This window comes from Scyliorhinus torazame, chromosome 16 (assembly GCF_047496885.1).
Source record: "Scyliorhinus torazame isolate Kashiwa2021f chromosome 16, sScyTor2.1, whole genome shotgun sequence".
Taxonomy (NCBI): domain Eukaryota; kingdom Metazoa; phylum Chordata; class Chondrichthyes; order Carcharhiniformes; family Scyliorhinidae; genus Scyliorhinus; species Scyliorhinus torazame.
In genome coordinates this window covers 157,678,898-157,693,239 of record NC_092722.1, presented here as the reverse complement: position 1 = coordinate 157,693,239, position 14,342 = coordinate 157,678,898, and the positions used below count along the sequence as shown (strand labels likewise).

Below are 14,342 nucleotides of genomic sequence, written 5' to 3'. Positions count from 1 at the left end.
AAGGCAGGGGCAGTCGGGGCTCAAACCAGCTGCCCCTCCAGCCAAGGTGAATTCCAGGGCCCTATGGGCAATGGCCGGGAGGAGCGGGCACTGGGTGACAACCTGGAACCATCCAATGGATTGATGACGGTGACCACCAGCTCCCCTGAGTACCACCCCTCTGATGAGGCCACATCTCGCAGCTAGAACACGGAACAGTGTGGCACGGCTGTGCATGTGTCATCGACAAGTGAACCAGGGCCCTCCAGCCCCAGAGCTCCAGGGTGCCCGTCAGGGGCATCGAAGGCCACAGGACATGGTAAGCAGCTGGCTGGCTGCCTGGTGATACACATAGAGGTAGTAGTAGAGCAAGGAAGGCCAAGATCATTGAGGATAATTGAGGGCACTGGGGGGGTGCGAGGATAGTTGAGGGCTAAGGAGTGGAGTGTGCATTGGGGCAGAGGGGGAGGGGGTGTTATGGGGGGGTTTGGGGCGGAGGGAGTGAGGGAGGGGAGGGATAATCGGGTGGCACCACTGGGAAAGTGGAGCAGTGGTGTACACATGTACGAGGAACATTAAAATACCTTCACCACAACCAGCATGATGCCTCTGGCTCTTTGTTCCACGATCCGGGCCAGCCACCAATCCCATGCCCCATCCCCCCAGACATGAACCCCCCCCCCCCCTCCCCTGCCTGCGCCCCCCACCAGACACACCCTGCCCATGCACATCCGGCCGGGGTCATGTGCTCGGGGCTGGGGCCTATCGCCTGGGTTATTGAAAGTTGGCCGCTGCATCTGTGCTGCCTCCCGCATAGTTTAAGCACAGCGTTCATGCATCAAGGTGTAATTGGGGATGCTAGACAATGAGCCCCACATGCTACATGGCCCACCCTCCCACTGGGATCCACTTGGGATGTGTGAGGTGTGCACTTCACCACAATTTCCAATTCCCTATTAAAAATAGCCTTCAACCGTAAGGCCAGAGGCCTCCGCAGTCAGTGGGATGGGTGGTCCGTGGGGCAGACAGTCTAGGGTTGTTCCCGGAACAGGACCAAGGCTTGGAATGGTGGACCCGCGCATGTCTGATCCCCTCCTGCAGACCCCCCCCCCCCCCAGCCCTGATCCTCCCAGCCCCTCATGGCGGCTTACCCTCAACTGGGGCTGCACCCCTCCGGTCACCCCCCTCCCCACTTGCCCGAGCACAGGGGCAGCACGCCCAGTGCCTCTAAGCTCATTGCCTGTGAGCAAAGATAGCTGCTCACCTCCTCGGATCCCCGCAGCAGCCTATCCACGTTAGTGGTGTGTGGAGGGATGGGGGCGGGAAAGGGGGGGGAGAAATGCTGTTCGGACTGGGTTGGGCCGGATTCCTTTGGTGGCCTCAGAATAGCGTTCCGCTGTCTCGCTACCCTGGGGTTCCAGCGAGCGGATCTCCCCAGTGCACAAAACTGGGCTATGAGCAGCCTTAGTTGCACGAGCCCTGATGCCCTTATACAATATGAGTCGCGTTGAATAGCCATGTGTTTCTCAGGGCTGCAAGCGCTGGGAACCACAAGGCTAAACGCGCTCACAATGGGACTTTGTTCCTATTTAGTTGAATCGAGCCCTCAGTAACCAAATCTCTCTCTCTTTTACCAACTAGTTTGACAACAGTGGTGTGGCACGGGCTGCAACAATTCTTGCTCATGAATTAGGACATAACATGGGCATAAGTCATGATGATTCGCGAACCTGTGAGTGCCCAACTGTGCACTGCATCATGGCTAGTTCAGTTACGTAAGTACAAAGCTGGCTCATTTAGTATTTTTTATGTGGCTATGGAAGAAGGAAATTATTTTCCATTGTTTCACAGTAATATTGAATTTCAAGAATGTAACATAATTATGAATTATAAGAAAGCTTGCTGGTGGTATGTTGCAGGTCACCCGGGGATCCCAGCTGCTGTGGCAACATGCGCTTTTATCTGTTGTTGTGGTCTTGAACTACAGATAGTAATAGTGATGGTAGAGGCTCCAACATTCTTTCCACCAAATGGCAAACCAGGAATCTCTCCCACTCTTATCGCATGTCACTGGCCTGTGTGGAAGGATTTGCAGGTCAATACTCAACCTGTTTGGCTGCTAAGAGAACAGGCCATTCTTGGCCAACAAGTCCTGGGGTGGGACATGAACTCGGAGCTCCAGACTCAGAAGCAATTTAATAAGGACACAGGGAGTCCGCACCGAGTAATAAGTTTTATTTATACAAATGATATTTATACTCCCTGGTTGACCCCTACCAGGTTCCTCTCTGGCCGGTGCCTTAATGGTTGACCTTATCTACATTGGGTAATTGAGATATCCCACCCCTAGCGGGGGAGCTCGTACACACGCAAGGAACACAGGGAAGCCCACCCCATCGGTCCCCTGTGGGTCATTGCATTTTCAACCCCCCCCCCAAAGTTCAAAGACCCCATTAACAAGTGATGAGGGGGAGAAGGAGGGGCAGGCACAGGACTTTGGTGTCTCCTCAGCTCCAGTAAGTCATCATGGAGCTGATGTGCCGTATCAGTCAGCACATACCGCAACGGTGAACGCCGTCTGCGGCAGGAACGATGTGACGGACGATCTTCAGGAGTCATAGAACATAGAACATTACAGCACAGTACAGGCCCTTTGGCCCTCGATGTTGCGCCGACCTGTGAAATCACTCTAAAGCCCATCGACACTATTCCCTTATCGTCCATATGTCTATCCAATGACCATTTGAATGCCCTTAGTGTTGGCGAGTCCACTACTGTTGCAGGCAGGGCATTCCGCGCCCTTACTACTCTCTGAGTAAAGAACTTACCTCTGACATCTGTCTTACCTTTAAATTGAGGGGAGATAAATATATGTCCCCTTGTGCTAGACATCATCATCTGAACATAGAACGATACAGCGCAGTACAGGCCCTTCGGCCCACTATGTTGCACCGAAACAAAAGCCATCTCACCTACACTATGCCATTATCATCCATATGCTTATCCAATAAACTTATAGAACATAGAACGAGGAAAAAGGTTCTCACTGTCCACCCTATCCAATCCTCTGATCATCTTGTATGCCTCAATTAAGTCACCTCTTAACCTTCTTCTCTCTAACGAAAACAGCCTCAAGTCCCTCAGCCTTTCCTCATAAGATCTTCCCTCCATACCAGGCAACATTCTGGTAAATCTCCTCTGCACCCTTTCCAATGCTTCCACATCCTTCCTATAATGCGGCGACCAGAATTGCACGCAATACTCCAAATGCGGCCGCACCAGAGTATTGTACAGCTGCAACATGACCTCATGGCTCCGAAACTCAATCCCTCTACCAATAAAAGCTAACACACCGTACGCCTTCTTAACAACCCTCTCAACCTGGCTGGCAACTTTCAGGGATCTATGTACATGGACACCGAGATCTCTCTGCTCATCCACACTGCCAAGAATCTTACCATTAGCCCAGTACTCTGTCTTCCTGTTATTCCTTCCAAAATGAATCACCTCACACTTTTCTGCATTAAACTCCATTTGCCACCTCTCAGCCCAGCTCTGCAGCTTATCTATGTCCCTCTGTAACTTGTACCATCCTTCTGCACTGTCCACAACTCCACGGACTTTAGTGTCATCTGCAAATTTACTCACCCATCCTTCTACGCCCTCCTCCAGGTCATTTATAAAAATGACAAACAGCAGTGGCCCCAAAACAGATCCTTGTGGTACACCACTAGTAACTGGACTCCAGTCTGAACATTTCCCATCAACCACCACCCTTTGTCTTCTTCCAGCTAGCCAATTTCTGATCCAAACTGCTAAATCACCCTGAATCCCATGCCTCCGTATTTTCTGCAGTAGTCTACCGCGGGGAACCTTATCAAACGCTTTACTGAAATCCATATACACCACATCAACTGCTTTACCCTCATCCACATGTTTGATCACCTTCTCAAAGAACTCAATAAGGTTTGTGAGGCACGAACTACCCTTCACAAAACCGTGTTGACTATCTCTAATCAAATTATTCCTTTCCAGATGATTATACATCCTATCTCTTTTAAATCTTTCCAAGATTTTGCCCTCAACAGAAGTAAGGCTCACTGGCCTATAGTTACCGGGGTTGTCTCTACTCCCCTTCTTGAACAACGGGACAACATTTGCTATCCTCCAGTCTTCTGGCACTATTCCTGTAGACAAAGATGACTTGAAGATCAAAGCCAAAGGCTCAGCAATCTCCTCCCCAGCTTCCCAGAGAATCCTAGGATAAATCCCATCCGGTCCAGGGGACTTATCTATTTTCACACTTTCCAGAATTGCTAACGCCTCCTCCTTATGAACCTCAAGCCCTTCTAGTCTAGTAGCCTGAATCTCAGTATTCTCCTCGACATCATTGTCTTTTTCCTGTGTGAAAACCGACGAAAAATATTCATTTAGCACCTCTCTTATCTCCTCGGACTCCAAGCACAACATCCCACGACTGTCCTTGATTGGCCCTATTCTTACCCTAGTCATTCGTTTATTCCTGACATATCTATAGAAAGCTTTAGGGTTATCCTTGATCCTACCTGCCAAAGACTTCTCATGTCCCCTCCTGGCTCTTCTTAGCTCTCTCTTTAGGTCCTTCCTAGCTAACTTGTAACTCTCGAGCGCCCTAACTGAACCTTCATGTCTCATCTTTACATAAGCCTCCTTCTTCCTCTTGACAAGTGTTTCGACTGCTTTAATAAACCACGGTTCCCTTGCTCGACCACTTCCCCCCCTGCCAGACAGGTACATACTTATCAAGGACACGAAGTAGCTGTTGCTTGAACAAGCTCCACGTTTCCATTGTGCCCATCCCCTGCAGTTTTCGTCTCCATCCGATGCATCATAAGTCTTGGCTCATCGCATCATAATTGCCTTTCCCCCAGATATAACTCTTGCCCTGCGGTATATACCTATCCCTTTCCATCACTAAAGTAAACGCTATGGAATTGTGGCCACTGTCACCAAAGTGCTCACCTACCTCCAAATCTAACACCTATCCTGGTTCATTACCCAGTACCAAATCCAATATGGCCTCGCCTCTCGTTGGCATATCTACATACTGTGTCAGGAAACCCTCCTGCACACATTGGACAAAATAGCGTTTCCAGTCAATATTTGGAAAGTTAAAGTCCCCCAAAACAACTACCCTGTTGCTTTCGCTCCTATCCAGAATCAGCTTTGCAATCCTTTCCTCTACATCTCTGGAACTTTTGGGAGGCCTATAGAAAACCCCTAACAGGGTGACCTCTCCTTTCCTGTTGCTAACCTCAGCCCATACTACCTCAGTAAACGAGTCATCATCAAACATCCTTTCTGCCACCATAATACTGTCCTTGACTAACAATGCCACCCCTCCCCCTCTTTTACCACCTTCCCTGAGCTTACTGAAATATCTAAACCCCGGCACCTGCAACAACCATTCCTGTCCCTGCTCTATCCATGTCTCTGAAATGGCCAAAACATCGAAGTCCCAGGTACCAACCCATGCCGCAAGTTCACCCACCTTATTCCGGATGCTCCTGGCTTTGAAGAAGACACACTTTAAACCACCTTCCTGCCTGCTGGTACACTCCTGCAACCTTGAAACTTTACTCATGACCTCACTACTCTCAACCTCCTGTATACTGGAGCTACAATTCAGGTTCCCAAGCCCCTGCTGAACTAGTTTAAACCCTCCTGAAGAGCATTAGCAAATTTCGCCCCCAGGATATTGGTACCCCTCTGGTCCAGGTGTAGACTATCCCATTTGTAGAGGTCCCACCAATCCCAGAATGAGCCCCAATTATCCAGAAATCTGAAACCCTCCCTCCTGCACCATCCCTGTAGCCATGTGTTCAACTCCTCTCTCTCCCTATTCCTCGTCTCGCTATCACGTGGCACGGGTAACAACCCAGAGATAATAACTCTGTTTGTCCTAGATCTAAGTTTCCACCCTCAGTCCCTGAATTCCTGCCTTACATCCCTGTCCTTTTTCCTACCTATGCCATTGGTACCTATGTGGACCACGACTTGGGGCTGCTCCCCCTCCCCCTTAAGGATCCCGAAAACACGATCTGAGACATCACGAACCCTGCCACCTGGGAGGCAACACACCAACCGTGAGTCTCTCTCGTTCCCACATAATCTCCTATCTATCCCCCTAACTATGGAGTCTCCAATGACTAATGCTTTACTCCTCTCCCCCCTTCCCTTCTGAGCAATAGGAACAGACTCCGTGCCAGAGACCTGTACCCCATGGCTTACCCCTGGTAAGTCCCCCCCCCCCCAACAGTATCCAAAGAGGTATTCTTATTACTAAGGGGAACGACCACAGGGGATCCCTGTACTGACTGCTTCCTCCCAGCCCCTCTCACCGTCACCCATCAATCTTTATTCTTCGGAGTAACTACATCTTTGAAGCTTCTATCTATGACCACCTCTGCCTCCCGAATGATCCGAAGTTCATCCAGTTCCAGCTCCAGTTCCCTAACGCGGTTTCTGAGGAGCTGGAGATGGGTGCACTTCCCACAGATGAAATCAGCAGGGACACTGACGGCGTCCGTAACCTCAAACATTCTGCAGGAGGAACATTGCACTACCTTCCCTGCCATCCCCTCTAGATAAAAAAAGAAAATGAAAGAAAGAGCTTACCTGTTATTCACTCCCCTTCTCAGCAAGCACTCACTCAGCAACCTCTGCGCCCCGCACGATAACATCAGCCAATGAACTTATTGTTTTGCTGTGATGTCCACAATAGTCCTCAACACCGGTGCCCCGCAAGGCTGCGTACTTAGCCCCCTACTCTACTCCCTGTACACACACGACTGCGTGGCAAAACTTGGTTCCAACTCCATCTAAACGTTTGCTGACGATACGACCATAGTGGGCCGGATCTCGAACAACGATGAGTCCGAATACAGGAGGGAGATAGAGAATCTAGTGGAGTGGTGTAGCGACAACAATCTCTCCCTCGATGCCAGCAAAACTAAAGAGCTGGTAATTGACTTCAGGAAGCAAAGTACTGTACACACCCCTGTCAGCATCAACGGGGCCGAGGTGGAGATGGTTAGCAGTTTCAAATTCCTAGGGGCGCACATCTCCAAAAATCTGTCCTGGTCCACCCACGTCGACGCTACCACCAAGAAAGCACAACAGCGCCTATACTTCCTCAGGAAACTAAGGAAATTCGGCATGTCCGCATTGACTCTTACCAACTTTTACAGATGCACCATAGAAAGCATCCTATTGGGCTGCATCACAGCCTGGTACGGCAACAGCTCGGCCCAGGACCGCAAGAAACTTCAGAGAGTCGTGAACACCGCCCAGTCCATCACACGAACCTGCCTCCCATCCATTGACTCCCGCTGCCTGGGGAAAGCGGGCAGTATAATCAAAGATCCCTCCCATCCGGCTTACTCACTCTTCCAACTTCTTCCATCGGGCAGGAGATACAGAAGTCTGAAAACACGCACGAACAGACTCAAAAACAGCTTCTTCCCCACTGTCACCAGACTCCTAAATGACCCTCTTCTGGACTGATTTCATTAACACTACACCCTGTATGCTTCATCCGATGCCAGTGCTTATGTAGGTACATTGTATATGTTGTGTTGCCCTATTATGTATTTTCTTTTATTCCCTATTCCTCTCATGTACTTAATGATCTGTTGAGCTGCTCGCAGAAAAATACTTTTCACTGTCCCTCGGTACACGTGACAATAAACAATTCCAATCCAATCCAATGTCACTCCTGAATCGTTTTTTAATTTCAGCCTGCTGTCCAGAGGTGTCCCTCTCAGCTCCCACTCTTTTCAAATCTCCGCGACTCTCAGCTCCCGCTCTTTTCAAATCTCCGCTCTGACTCTCAGCTCCCACGCTTTTTAAATCTCTGCTCCAACTTGCAGCTCCTGCTCTTTTTAAATCTCCGCGACTCTCAGCTCCCGCTCTTTTCAAATCTCCGCTCTGACTCTCAGCTCCTGCCCTTTTCAAATCTCCGCTCCGACTCGCAGCTCCTGCTCTTTTCAAATCTCCGCTCCGACTCGCAGCTCCTGCTCTTTTCAAATCTCCGCTCCGACTCGCAGCTCCTGCTCTTTTCAAATCTCCGCTCCGACTCGCAGCTCCCGCGCTTTTTAAATCTCCGCTCCGACTCGCAGCTCCCGCGCTTTTCAAATCTCCGCTCCGACTCACAGCTCCCGCTCTTTTTAAATCTCCGCTCCGACTCGCAGCTCCTGCTCCTGGGATCTCCGAGGACTGCGTCTCCATCTCGGAGTTGGATGGCACAATTTCGGACATGTCAGAATGGAGAGAGACTTCAGGTGTCACAGCTGGTTCGACAATAGAGTCGGGTGATCCAGGACGGGCTTCTTTTGAGGCACTTCACGAGGGAGCAACCTCCGTGAGCGAATGCAATCCAAGTGCCATTTCATTAGTTGCCCCCGGACCCGAACTTGATAAGAGACTGGTCCCATTTGACGAACAACAATCCCAGAGAGCCAGTGGGCACCGTTGTTGAAGTTACAAATGAACAACGTCGTCAGGTGCGAAGTGTCAAAGAGGTTGACGTTGAACTGGACAACGCTCTTGCAAATCATGGTTACAGCGGATCTTCACATTGATGGCTGGTAAAATTAAACTCAGTCGTATATGAAGCTTAGGACCCATTAACATGTCAGTGGAGGCTACCCTAGTAACTGCATGTGGCGTGGTCCTATACGAGAATAAAGTCTTGCTAACCTTGCATCCATCGAGCCGGACGCCTTTTTCTTGAACTCCTGTTAAATGGTCTGCATGGCTCACTCTGAATGGTATGGGGCGGTGCGGACATGGCGAATCCTGTTGCTCTTCACAAAAGCGGAAAACTCATCATTCGTGAGAGATGCCCCTTTATTGATATTCTGGAGCGACTAGGCCTGGATGGGCCTGGCAGCCTTCTGGGTGTCACAGATGGTGTGGTGCCACCCTGTTCTTCCTGCTGCCCATTGAATGCACCAGGGACAGGTTCAGAGCCGCTGCAGTGTTCTAGCACCTCCCCTGCGGGAGGCACCGGCATGGACTCCATCACCTCCTCTTCCCTCAGGGCAGGGTGCTCGAGGCCCCCGGTCTACTCTTTAGGATGGTGACACGGCCGGAGAGAACTCTGGGGGCTCCGCCATCACCTGGAGCTTCCAGTCCTGGAGGCCCATTCTCCTATCGGCTAGAGTCTCTATGCTGGCGGCCATGGAGCACAATACTGTGCCACATCACTCTGGGCCTGTGCCACGTCACTCATAGACCATGCCAGGTCCTTCTGTGACTGGCTCTGGTCAGATAGCACTAGTCCAATGCTCTTGGCGCCTGCAGCCATGGCCCGTTGTGACTGGGCCATGCTCTGTGGTGCCACAGAAATGTCCATGTGGCCCTGGTACATGGCTGCCTGCGACAGACTGCCCTGTCCTGTGCCTCACAATGCCTGCACACTGTGCCCCAGGCCTTGGACATCCTGACACATGGCCATGACCCTCACACCCAAGGCTTCCATCCCAGATGTCACCCGTGTGGTGTTGGCCTGGGTGGCATGCATTGTCGGCACCGCCTCTTGCTCCTGCAGGCATTTGGACACCTCCAACTGCACTTGCAGGCACTGGATGGTTGCTGATATCCCCTCATGTAGTCCCTGCTCTGCGCCTGCATTTCCAACATTGCTGGGACCACCCTTTCCAGAAGCCCAAGACTTGTCTGGGTAGCAGCTGGACCATGTGGTCGGGACGCCCTCCAAATGTCTGCCCCCTCGGGGGTTTCTACCTCCATCTATACTCTGGTCCACTAAGGTGAATGCCTCTGTGATGGTGGAGGGTGCAGGTGACAGCAGTGACGAGAAGTTGGTGTCAACCCCAGACTGGTGCTCCAGGGTGTTGCAGGGTTGTGGCTGGGGCCGAGGGATCCCGAACGGTCCCGCCTTATCGCCAGTTGAGTTGAGGGGCTGGGTTCTTCCACCGATCTTCCCGTGGCGATCTTGTGGCTGGCGGGACACAGACCATGTAAAGGTCCACTGACCTCAGACGGCAATTTCCGATCGCCGGGTGGGTGCTGCCGGAGAATCCTTTTTAAAAAAAATTTAGAGTACCCAATTCATTTTTTCCAATTAAGCATGCCCAACCCACGCAAACACGGGGAGAATGTGCAAGCTCCACACGGACAGTGACCCAGAGCCGGGATTGAATCTGGGACCTCGTCGCCGTGAGGTTAACCCACTGCTCCAACGTGCTGCCCCGGCTGCCGGAGAATCCTGCCCATGGTGTTGCGGTTGGGGGTCGAGGGAAACCATCTGGCCCCGCCTCGTCGGGAGGTAACCCTGCAAGACCCAAGACAGAACACATTGTGAGATCGTGGGTAGGCGTGGTGTGAGGGGGAGGGGTGACTCACATGCCATAGGGATATTGCAACACATTAGGGGCTCACATGATTTTCCCATGCCGACCTCCGCCTCTGTGACTGCCCGCTCCGACCCCGCCAACTAGGTCCATCACCCTCTGCTCCGAGGCGGTGTGGGGCCGCAGGTACGGAGGTCTCCCTCCAGTCTTATCCTGTTCCCAGCAGTTGTGGGCCGCCTTCTCCTGTGGGGGCAGATAATGCGCACTGTGAGACGCTCGGATGAGGGAAACACAGGGGCTATGAGGCTAATGGCTTGTGTGTGCAGGGCACCCGGCCAACGCTAGTGGCATGGGTTTTGGCATGTGGTGCAGGGTGGTGTGCGCGTGGACTGCCAGTGGTCATTCTCTAGGAGGGGGGTGGGTTACAGGAGTGTGGGTCGGGGGTGGTGCCGGGGGTGCTGTGGTGGTTTCTCACCTTGGCTGGCCTAGGTGGTTGCCCATTGTCACTCAGCACTGCCTAACGGTCTGCCTGTTGAGGGCCATATGGGGTGGGGTAATGGGTGAGGGGTGTGTGGAATGGAAAGGTGCCAGGGGCAAGGAACTGGTGACAGCCTGGCTGGCCTGGCTGGCCATCCTCACCCAGCACTGCCTACCGGGCTGATGCGCAAACAATTACTCTCGAGACAAGGTGAGTCATAACTAATAGGCTTTAATCTGCTAGAACTGTTCCCCAGCAGCTTTGATACAGAAAGTGAAGGCTGCTGGGACGGCATTGGTTCTTATACTCCGCCTCTCAGGGCGGAGCTATGTACATCAGCCAATGGTAGACTCCTGGGTCTAGCCAATGGTCATCCACCTCTCAGGTACCGCAATACCTGGTATTACCACATTCACCTCCTGTTAAAAAGAACCCGGCGGGGTGATGGCCAGCGTTAATGTCGCCTTTCGCATGGTAGAACCAGGTATGGAGGTGCCGTGATGTCGAGGGTAATAGCAAAGTGTTCATGGTGCAACAATCAGTCGATCGGGTGGCCTGGTCGTCCTTCTGGAGCGTCTGGGCTTCGGCGGTGATCCTGATGGGGGCCCCGGCGGTTGCGACTCCGGGAACGTGGTGTCATCCTCCCAGGCAGCTTCGTCACCCCATGGCGGCGCTGTTCTGGCGAAAAGTGGGCAGGGGGGGAGGGGCGCCTGTAGGGGGCGTCGGTGCTTGTTCGGGCCTAGGTAGGGGCGGCGGGAGTACTGACCCTCTGGTCAGGTGCTGCGGGGAGGGTGGGGGTGGGGGCAATGGTGCGGGTGCGCGTGGGGCTCCGGCGGACGCCAGGTCCCGAAGGGAGACCGTGTCTTGGTGGCCGTCAGGGAACGGTACATAGGCATACTGGGGGTTGGCGTGCAGCAGGTGGACCCTCTCGACCAACGGGTCCGACTTGTGCGCCCTCACATGTCTCCGAAGCAGGATGGGTCCGGGTGTCGCTAGCCAGGTTGGGAGCGAGGTCCCGGAGGAGGACTTCCTGGGGAAAACAAGGAGACGCTCATGAGGTGTCTGATTTGTGGTAGTACAGAGCAGCGACCTGATGGAGTGCAGGGCCACCGGGAGGACGTCCTGCCAGCGGGAGACTGGGAGATTCCTAGACCGTAGGGCCAGTAGGACGGTCTTCCAGACCGTGCTGTTCTCCCTCTCAAACTGCCCGTTTGTAACTGGTCGTCCTGTTTGAGGCAATGCCTTTACTGAGCAGGAATTGACTCAGTTCGTCACTCATAAAGGAGGACCCCCTATCACTGTGAATGTATGCGAGGAAACCGAACAGTGTAAAGATACCCTGGAGGGCCTTGATGATGGTGGTTGTGGTCATGTCTGGGCAGGGGATGGCGAATGGGAACAGGGAGTACTGTTCAATCACGTTCAGGAAGTACGTGTTGCGGTCGGTGGAGAGGAGGGGGTCTTTGAAATCCATGCTGAGGCGTTCAAAGGGACGGGAAGCCTTTATCAGGTGCGCCCTCTCTGGGCGGTAGAAGTGCGGTTTGCACTCCGCGCAGATTTGGCAGTTCCTGGTGGCTGTCCTGAGCTCCTCGATGGAGTAGGGCAGATTGCAGGTCTTGACGAAATGAAAGAAACGAGAGACTCCCGGGTGGCAGAGGTCCTCGTAGAGGGATCAGAGGCGGTCCACTTGTGCGGTGGCACAAGTGCCGCGGGACAGGGCATCGGGAGGCTCGTTCAGCTTCCCGGGACGGTACAAGATCTCATAATTGTAGGTGGAGAGTTCTATCCTCCACCGCAAGATCTTGTCGTTCTTAATCTTGCCCCGCTGTGCATTATCGAACATGAAAGCAACCGACCGTTGGTCCGTGAGGAGAGTGAATCTCCTGCCGGCCAGGTAATGCCTCCAGTGTCGCACAGCTTCTACTATGGCCTGGGTCTCCTTTTCGACCGAGGAGTGGCGGATTTCGGAAGCATGGAGGGTGCGGGAGAAGAAAGCCACGGTCCTGCCCGCTTGGTTGAGGGTGGCCGCCAGAGCTACGTTGGACGCATCGCTCTCGACCTGGAAGGGGAGGGACTCATCGATGGCGCGCATCGTGGCTTTTGCAATGTCTGCTTTGATGCAGCAGAAGGCCTGGTGGGCCTCCATCGACAGGGGGAAGGTTGTGGACTGGATCAGTGGTCGAGCCTTGTCTGCGTAATTGGGGACCCACTGTGCATAATAGCTGGAGAAGCCGAGGCAGCGCTTTAGGGCCTTGGGGCAGTGAGGGAGGGGGAACTCCATGAGGGGGTGCATACGCTCAGGGTCGGGGCCTATGACTCCACTTCGCAGTACGTAGCCTAGAATGGCTAGACAGTCGGTGCTAAACACTCATTTATCCTTATTTTAAGTCAGATTAAGGATATTCGTGGTCTGGAGAAATTTTCGGAGGTTGGCATCGTGGTCCTGCTGGTCATGGCCGCAGATGGTGACGTTATCAAGATACGGGAACGTTGCGCGTAAGCCGTACCGGTCAAACATTCGGTCCATCTCACGTTGGAAGACCGAGACCCCATTCGTGACCCCGAAGGGAACCCTTAAAATGTGATAGAGCCGCCCATCTGCTTCGAAGGCAGTGTACTGGCGGTCACCATTACGGAGGGGTAGCTGGTGGTAGGCAGACTTGAGATCCACCGCGGAGAAAACCTTGTATTGCGTAATCCTGTTTACCAGGTCGGCTATACGGGGGAGAGGGCACGCACCCAGCTGCGTAAACCTGTTGATGGTCAGGCTGTAGTCAATGACCATCCTATGTTTCTCCCCGGTCTTTACCACCACTACTTGAGCTCTCCAGGGACTGTTGCTCGCTTCGATGACCCCTTCCCTCAGCAGCCTCTGGACCTCCGACCTGATAAAGGTCCGGTCCTGGGCACTGTACCGTCTGCTCCTGGTGGCGACGGGTTTGCAATCCGGGGTGAGGTTCGCAAACAGGGAAGGCGGGTCGACCTTAAGGGTCGCGAGGCCGCAGACAGTAAGGGGGGGTATAGGGCCGCCAAATTTAAAAGTCAGGCTATGCAGGTGGCACTGGAAATCCAGCCCAAGGAGGGTGGCTGCGCAGAGGTGCGGCAGGACATACAGGCGGAAATTGCGGAATTCCCTGCCTTGGACAGTGAGGTTCGCTAGGCAGAACCCCTTTATCTCCACTGCGTGTGACCCAGAGGCCAGGGAGATCCTTTGGTTTACAGGATGGGTGACAAGAGAACAGCATCTTACCGTGTCGGGGTGAACAAAGCTTTCCGTGCTCCCAGAGTCGATCAAGCACGACGTCACGTGGCCGTTGATGGACATCGTCGTTGTAGCTTTCGCACGCGTCCGGGGCCGACTCTAGTCCAGAGTCACCGAGGCCAGCTGCAGTAAAGGAGAGTTCTGGTCGGGCAGCGTGTAGTCGGCTGTGCTGGGGGCCTGGGGCCCCATCCAAGATGGCGTCAGCCATGGGTCGCACATGGAGTCCGGGGATGCAGAAGATGGCGGCGGCGAGGGACAAAATGGCGGT

General features: G+C 53.2%; 1 protein-coding gene across 2 annotated transcripts in view; it reads left to right on the top strand.

Moving 5' to 3' along the window:
* The window catches only part of LOC140393165 (disintegrin and metalloproteinase domain-containing protein 9-like), a 98,495-nt gene that overhangs the window by 60,850 nt on the left and 23,303 nt on the right, over positions 1-14,342 (top strand). For both annotated transcript variants that reach the window (XM_072479287.1, XM_072479286.1), the window contains exon 11: positions 1,621-1,754. In XM_072479287.1, the coding sequence (XP_072335388.1) occupies positions 1,621-1,754 (134 nt within the window). The remainder of the gene's footprint in view (positions 1-1,620; positions 1,755-14,342) is intronic.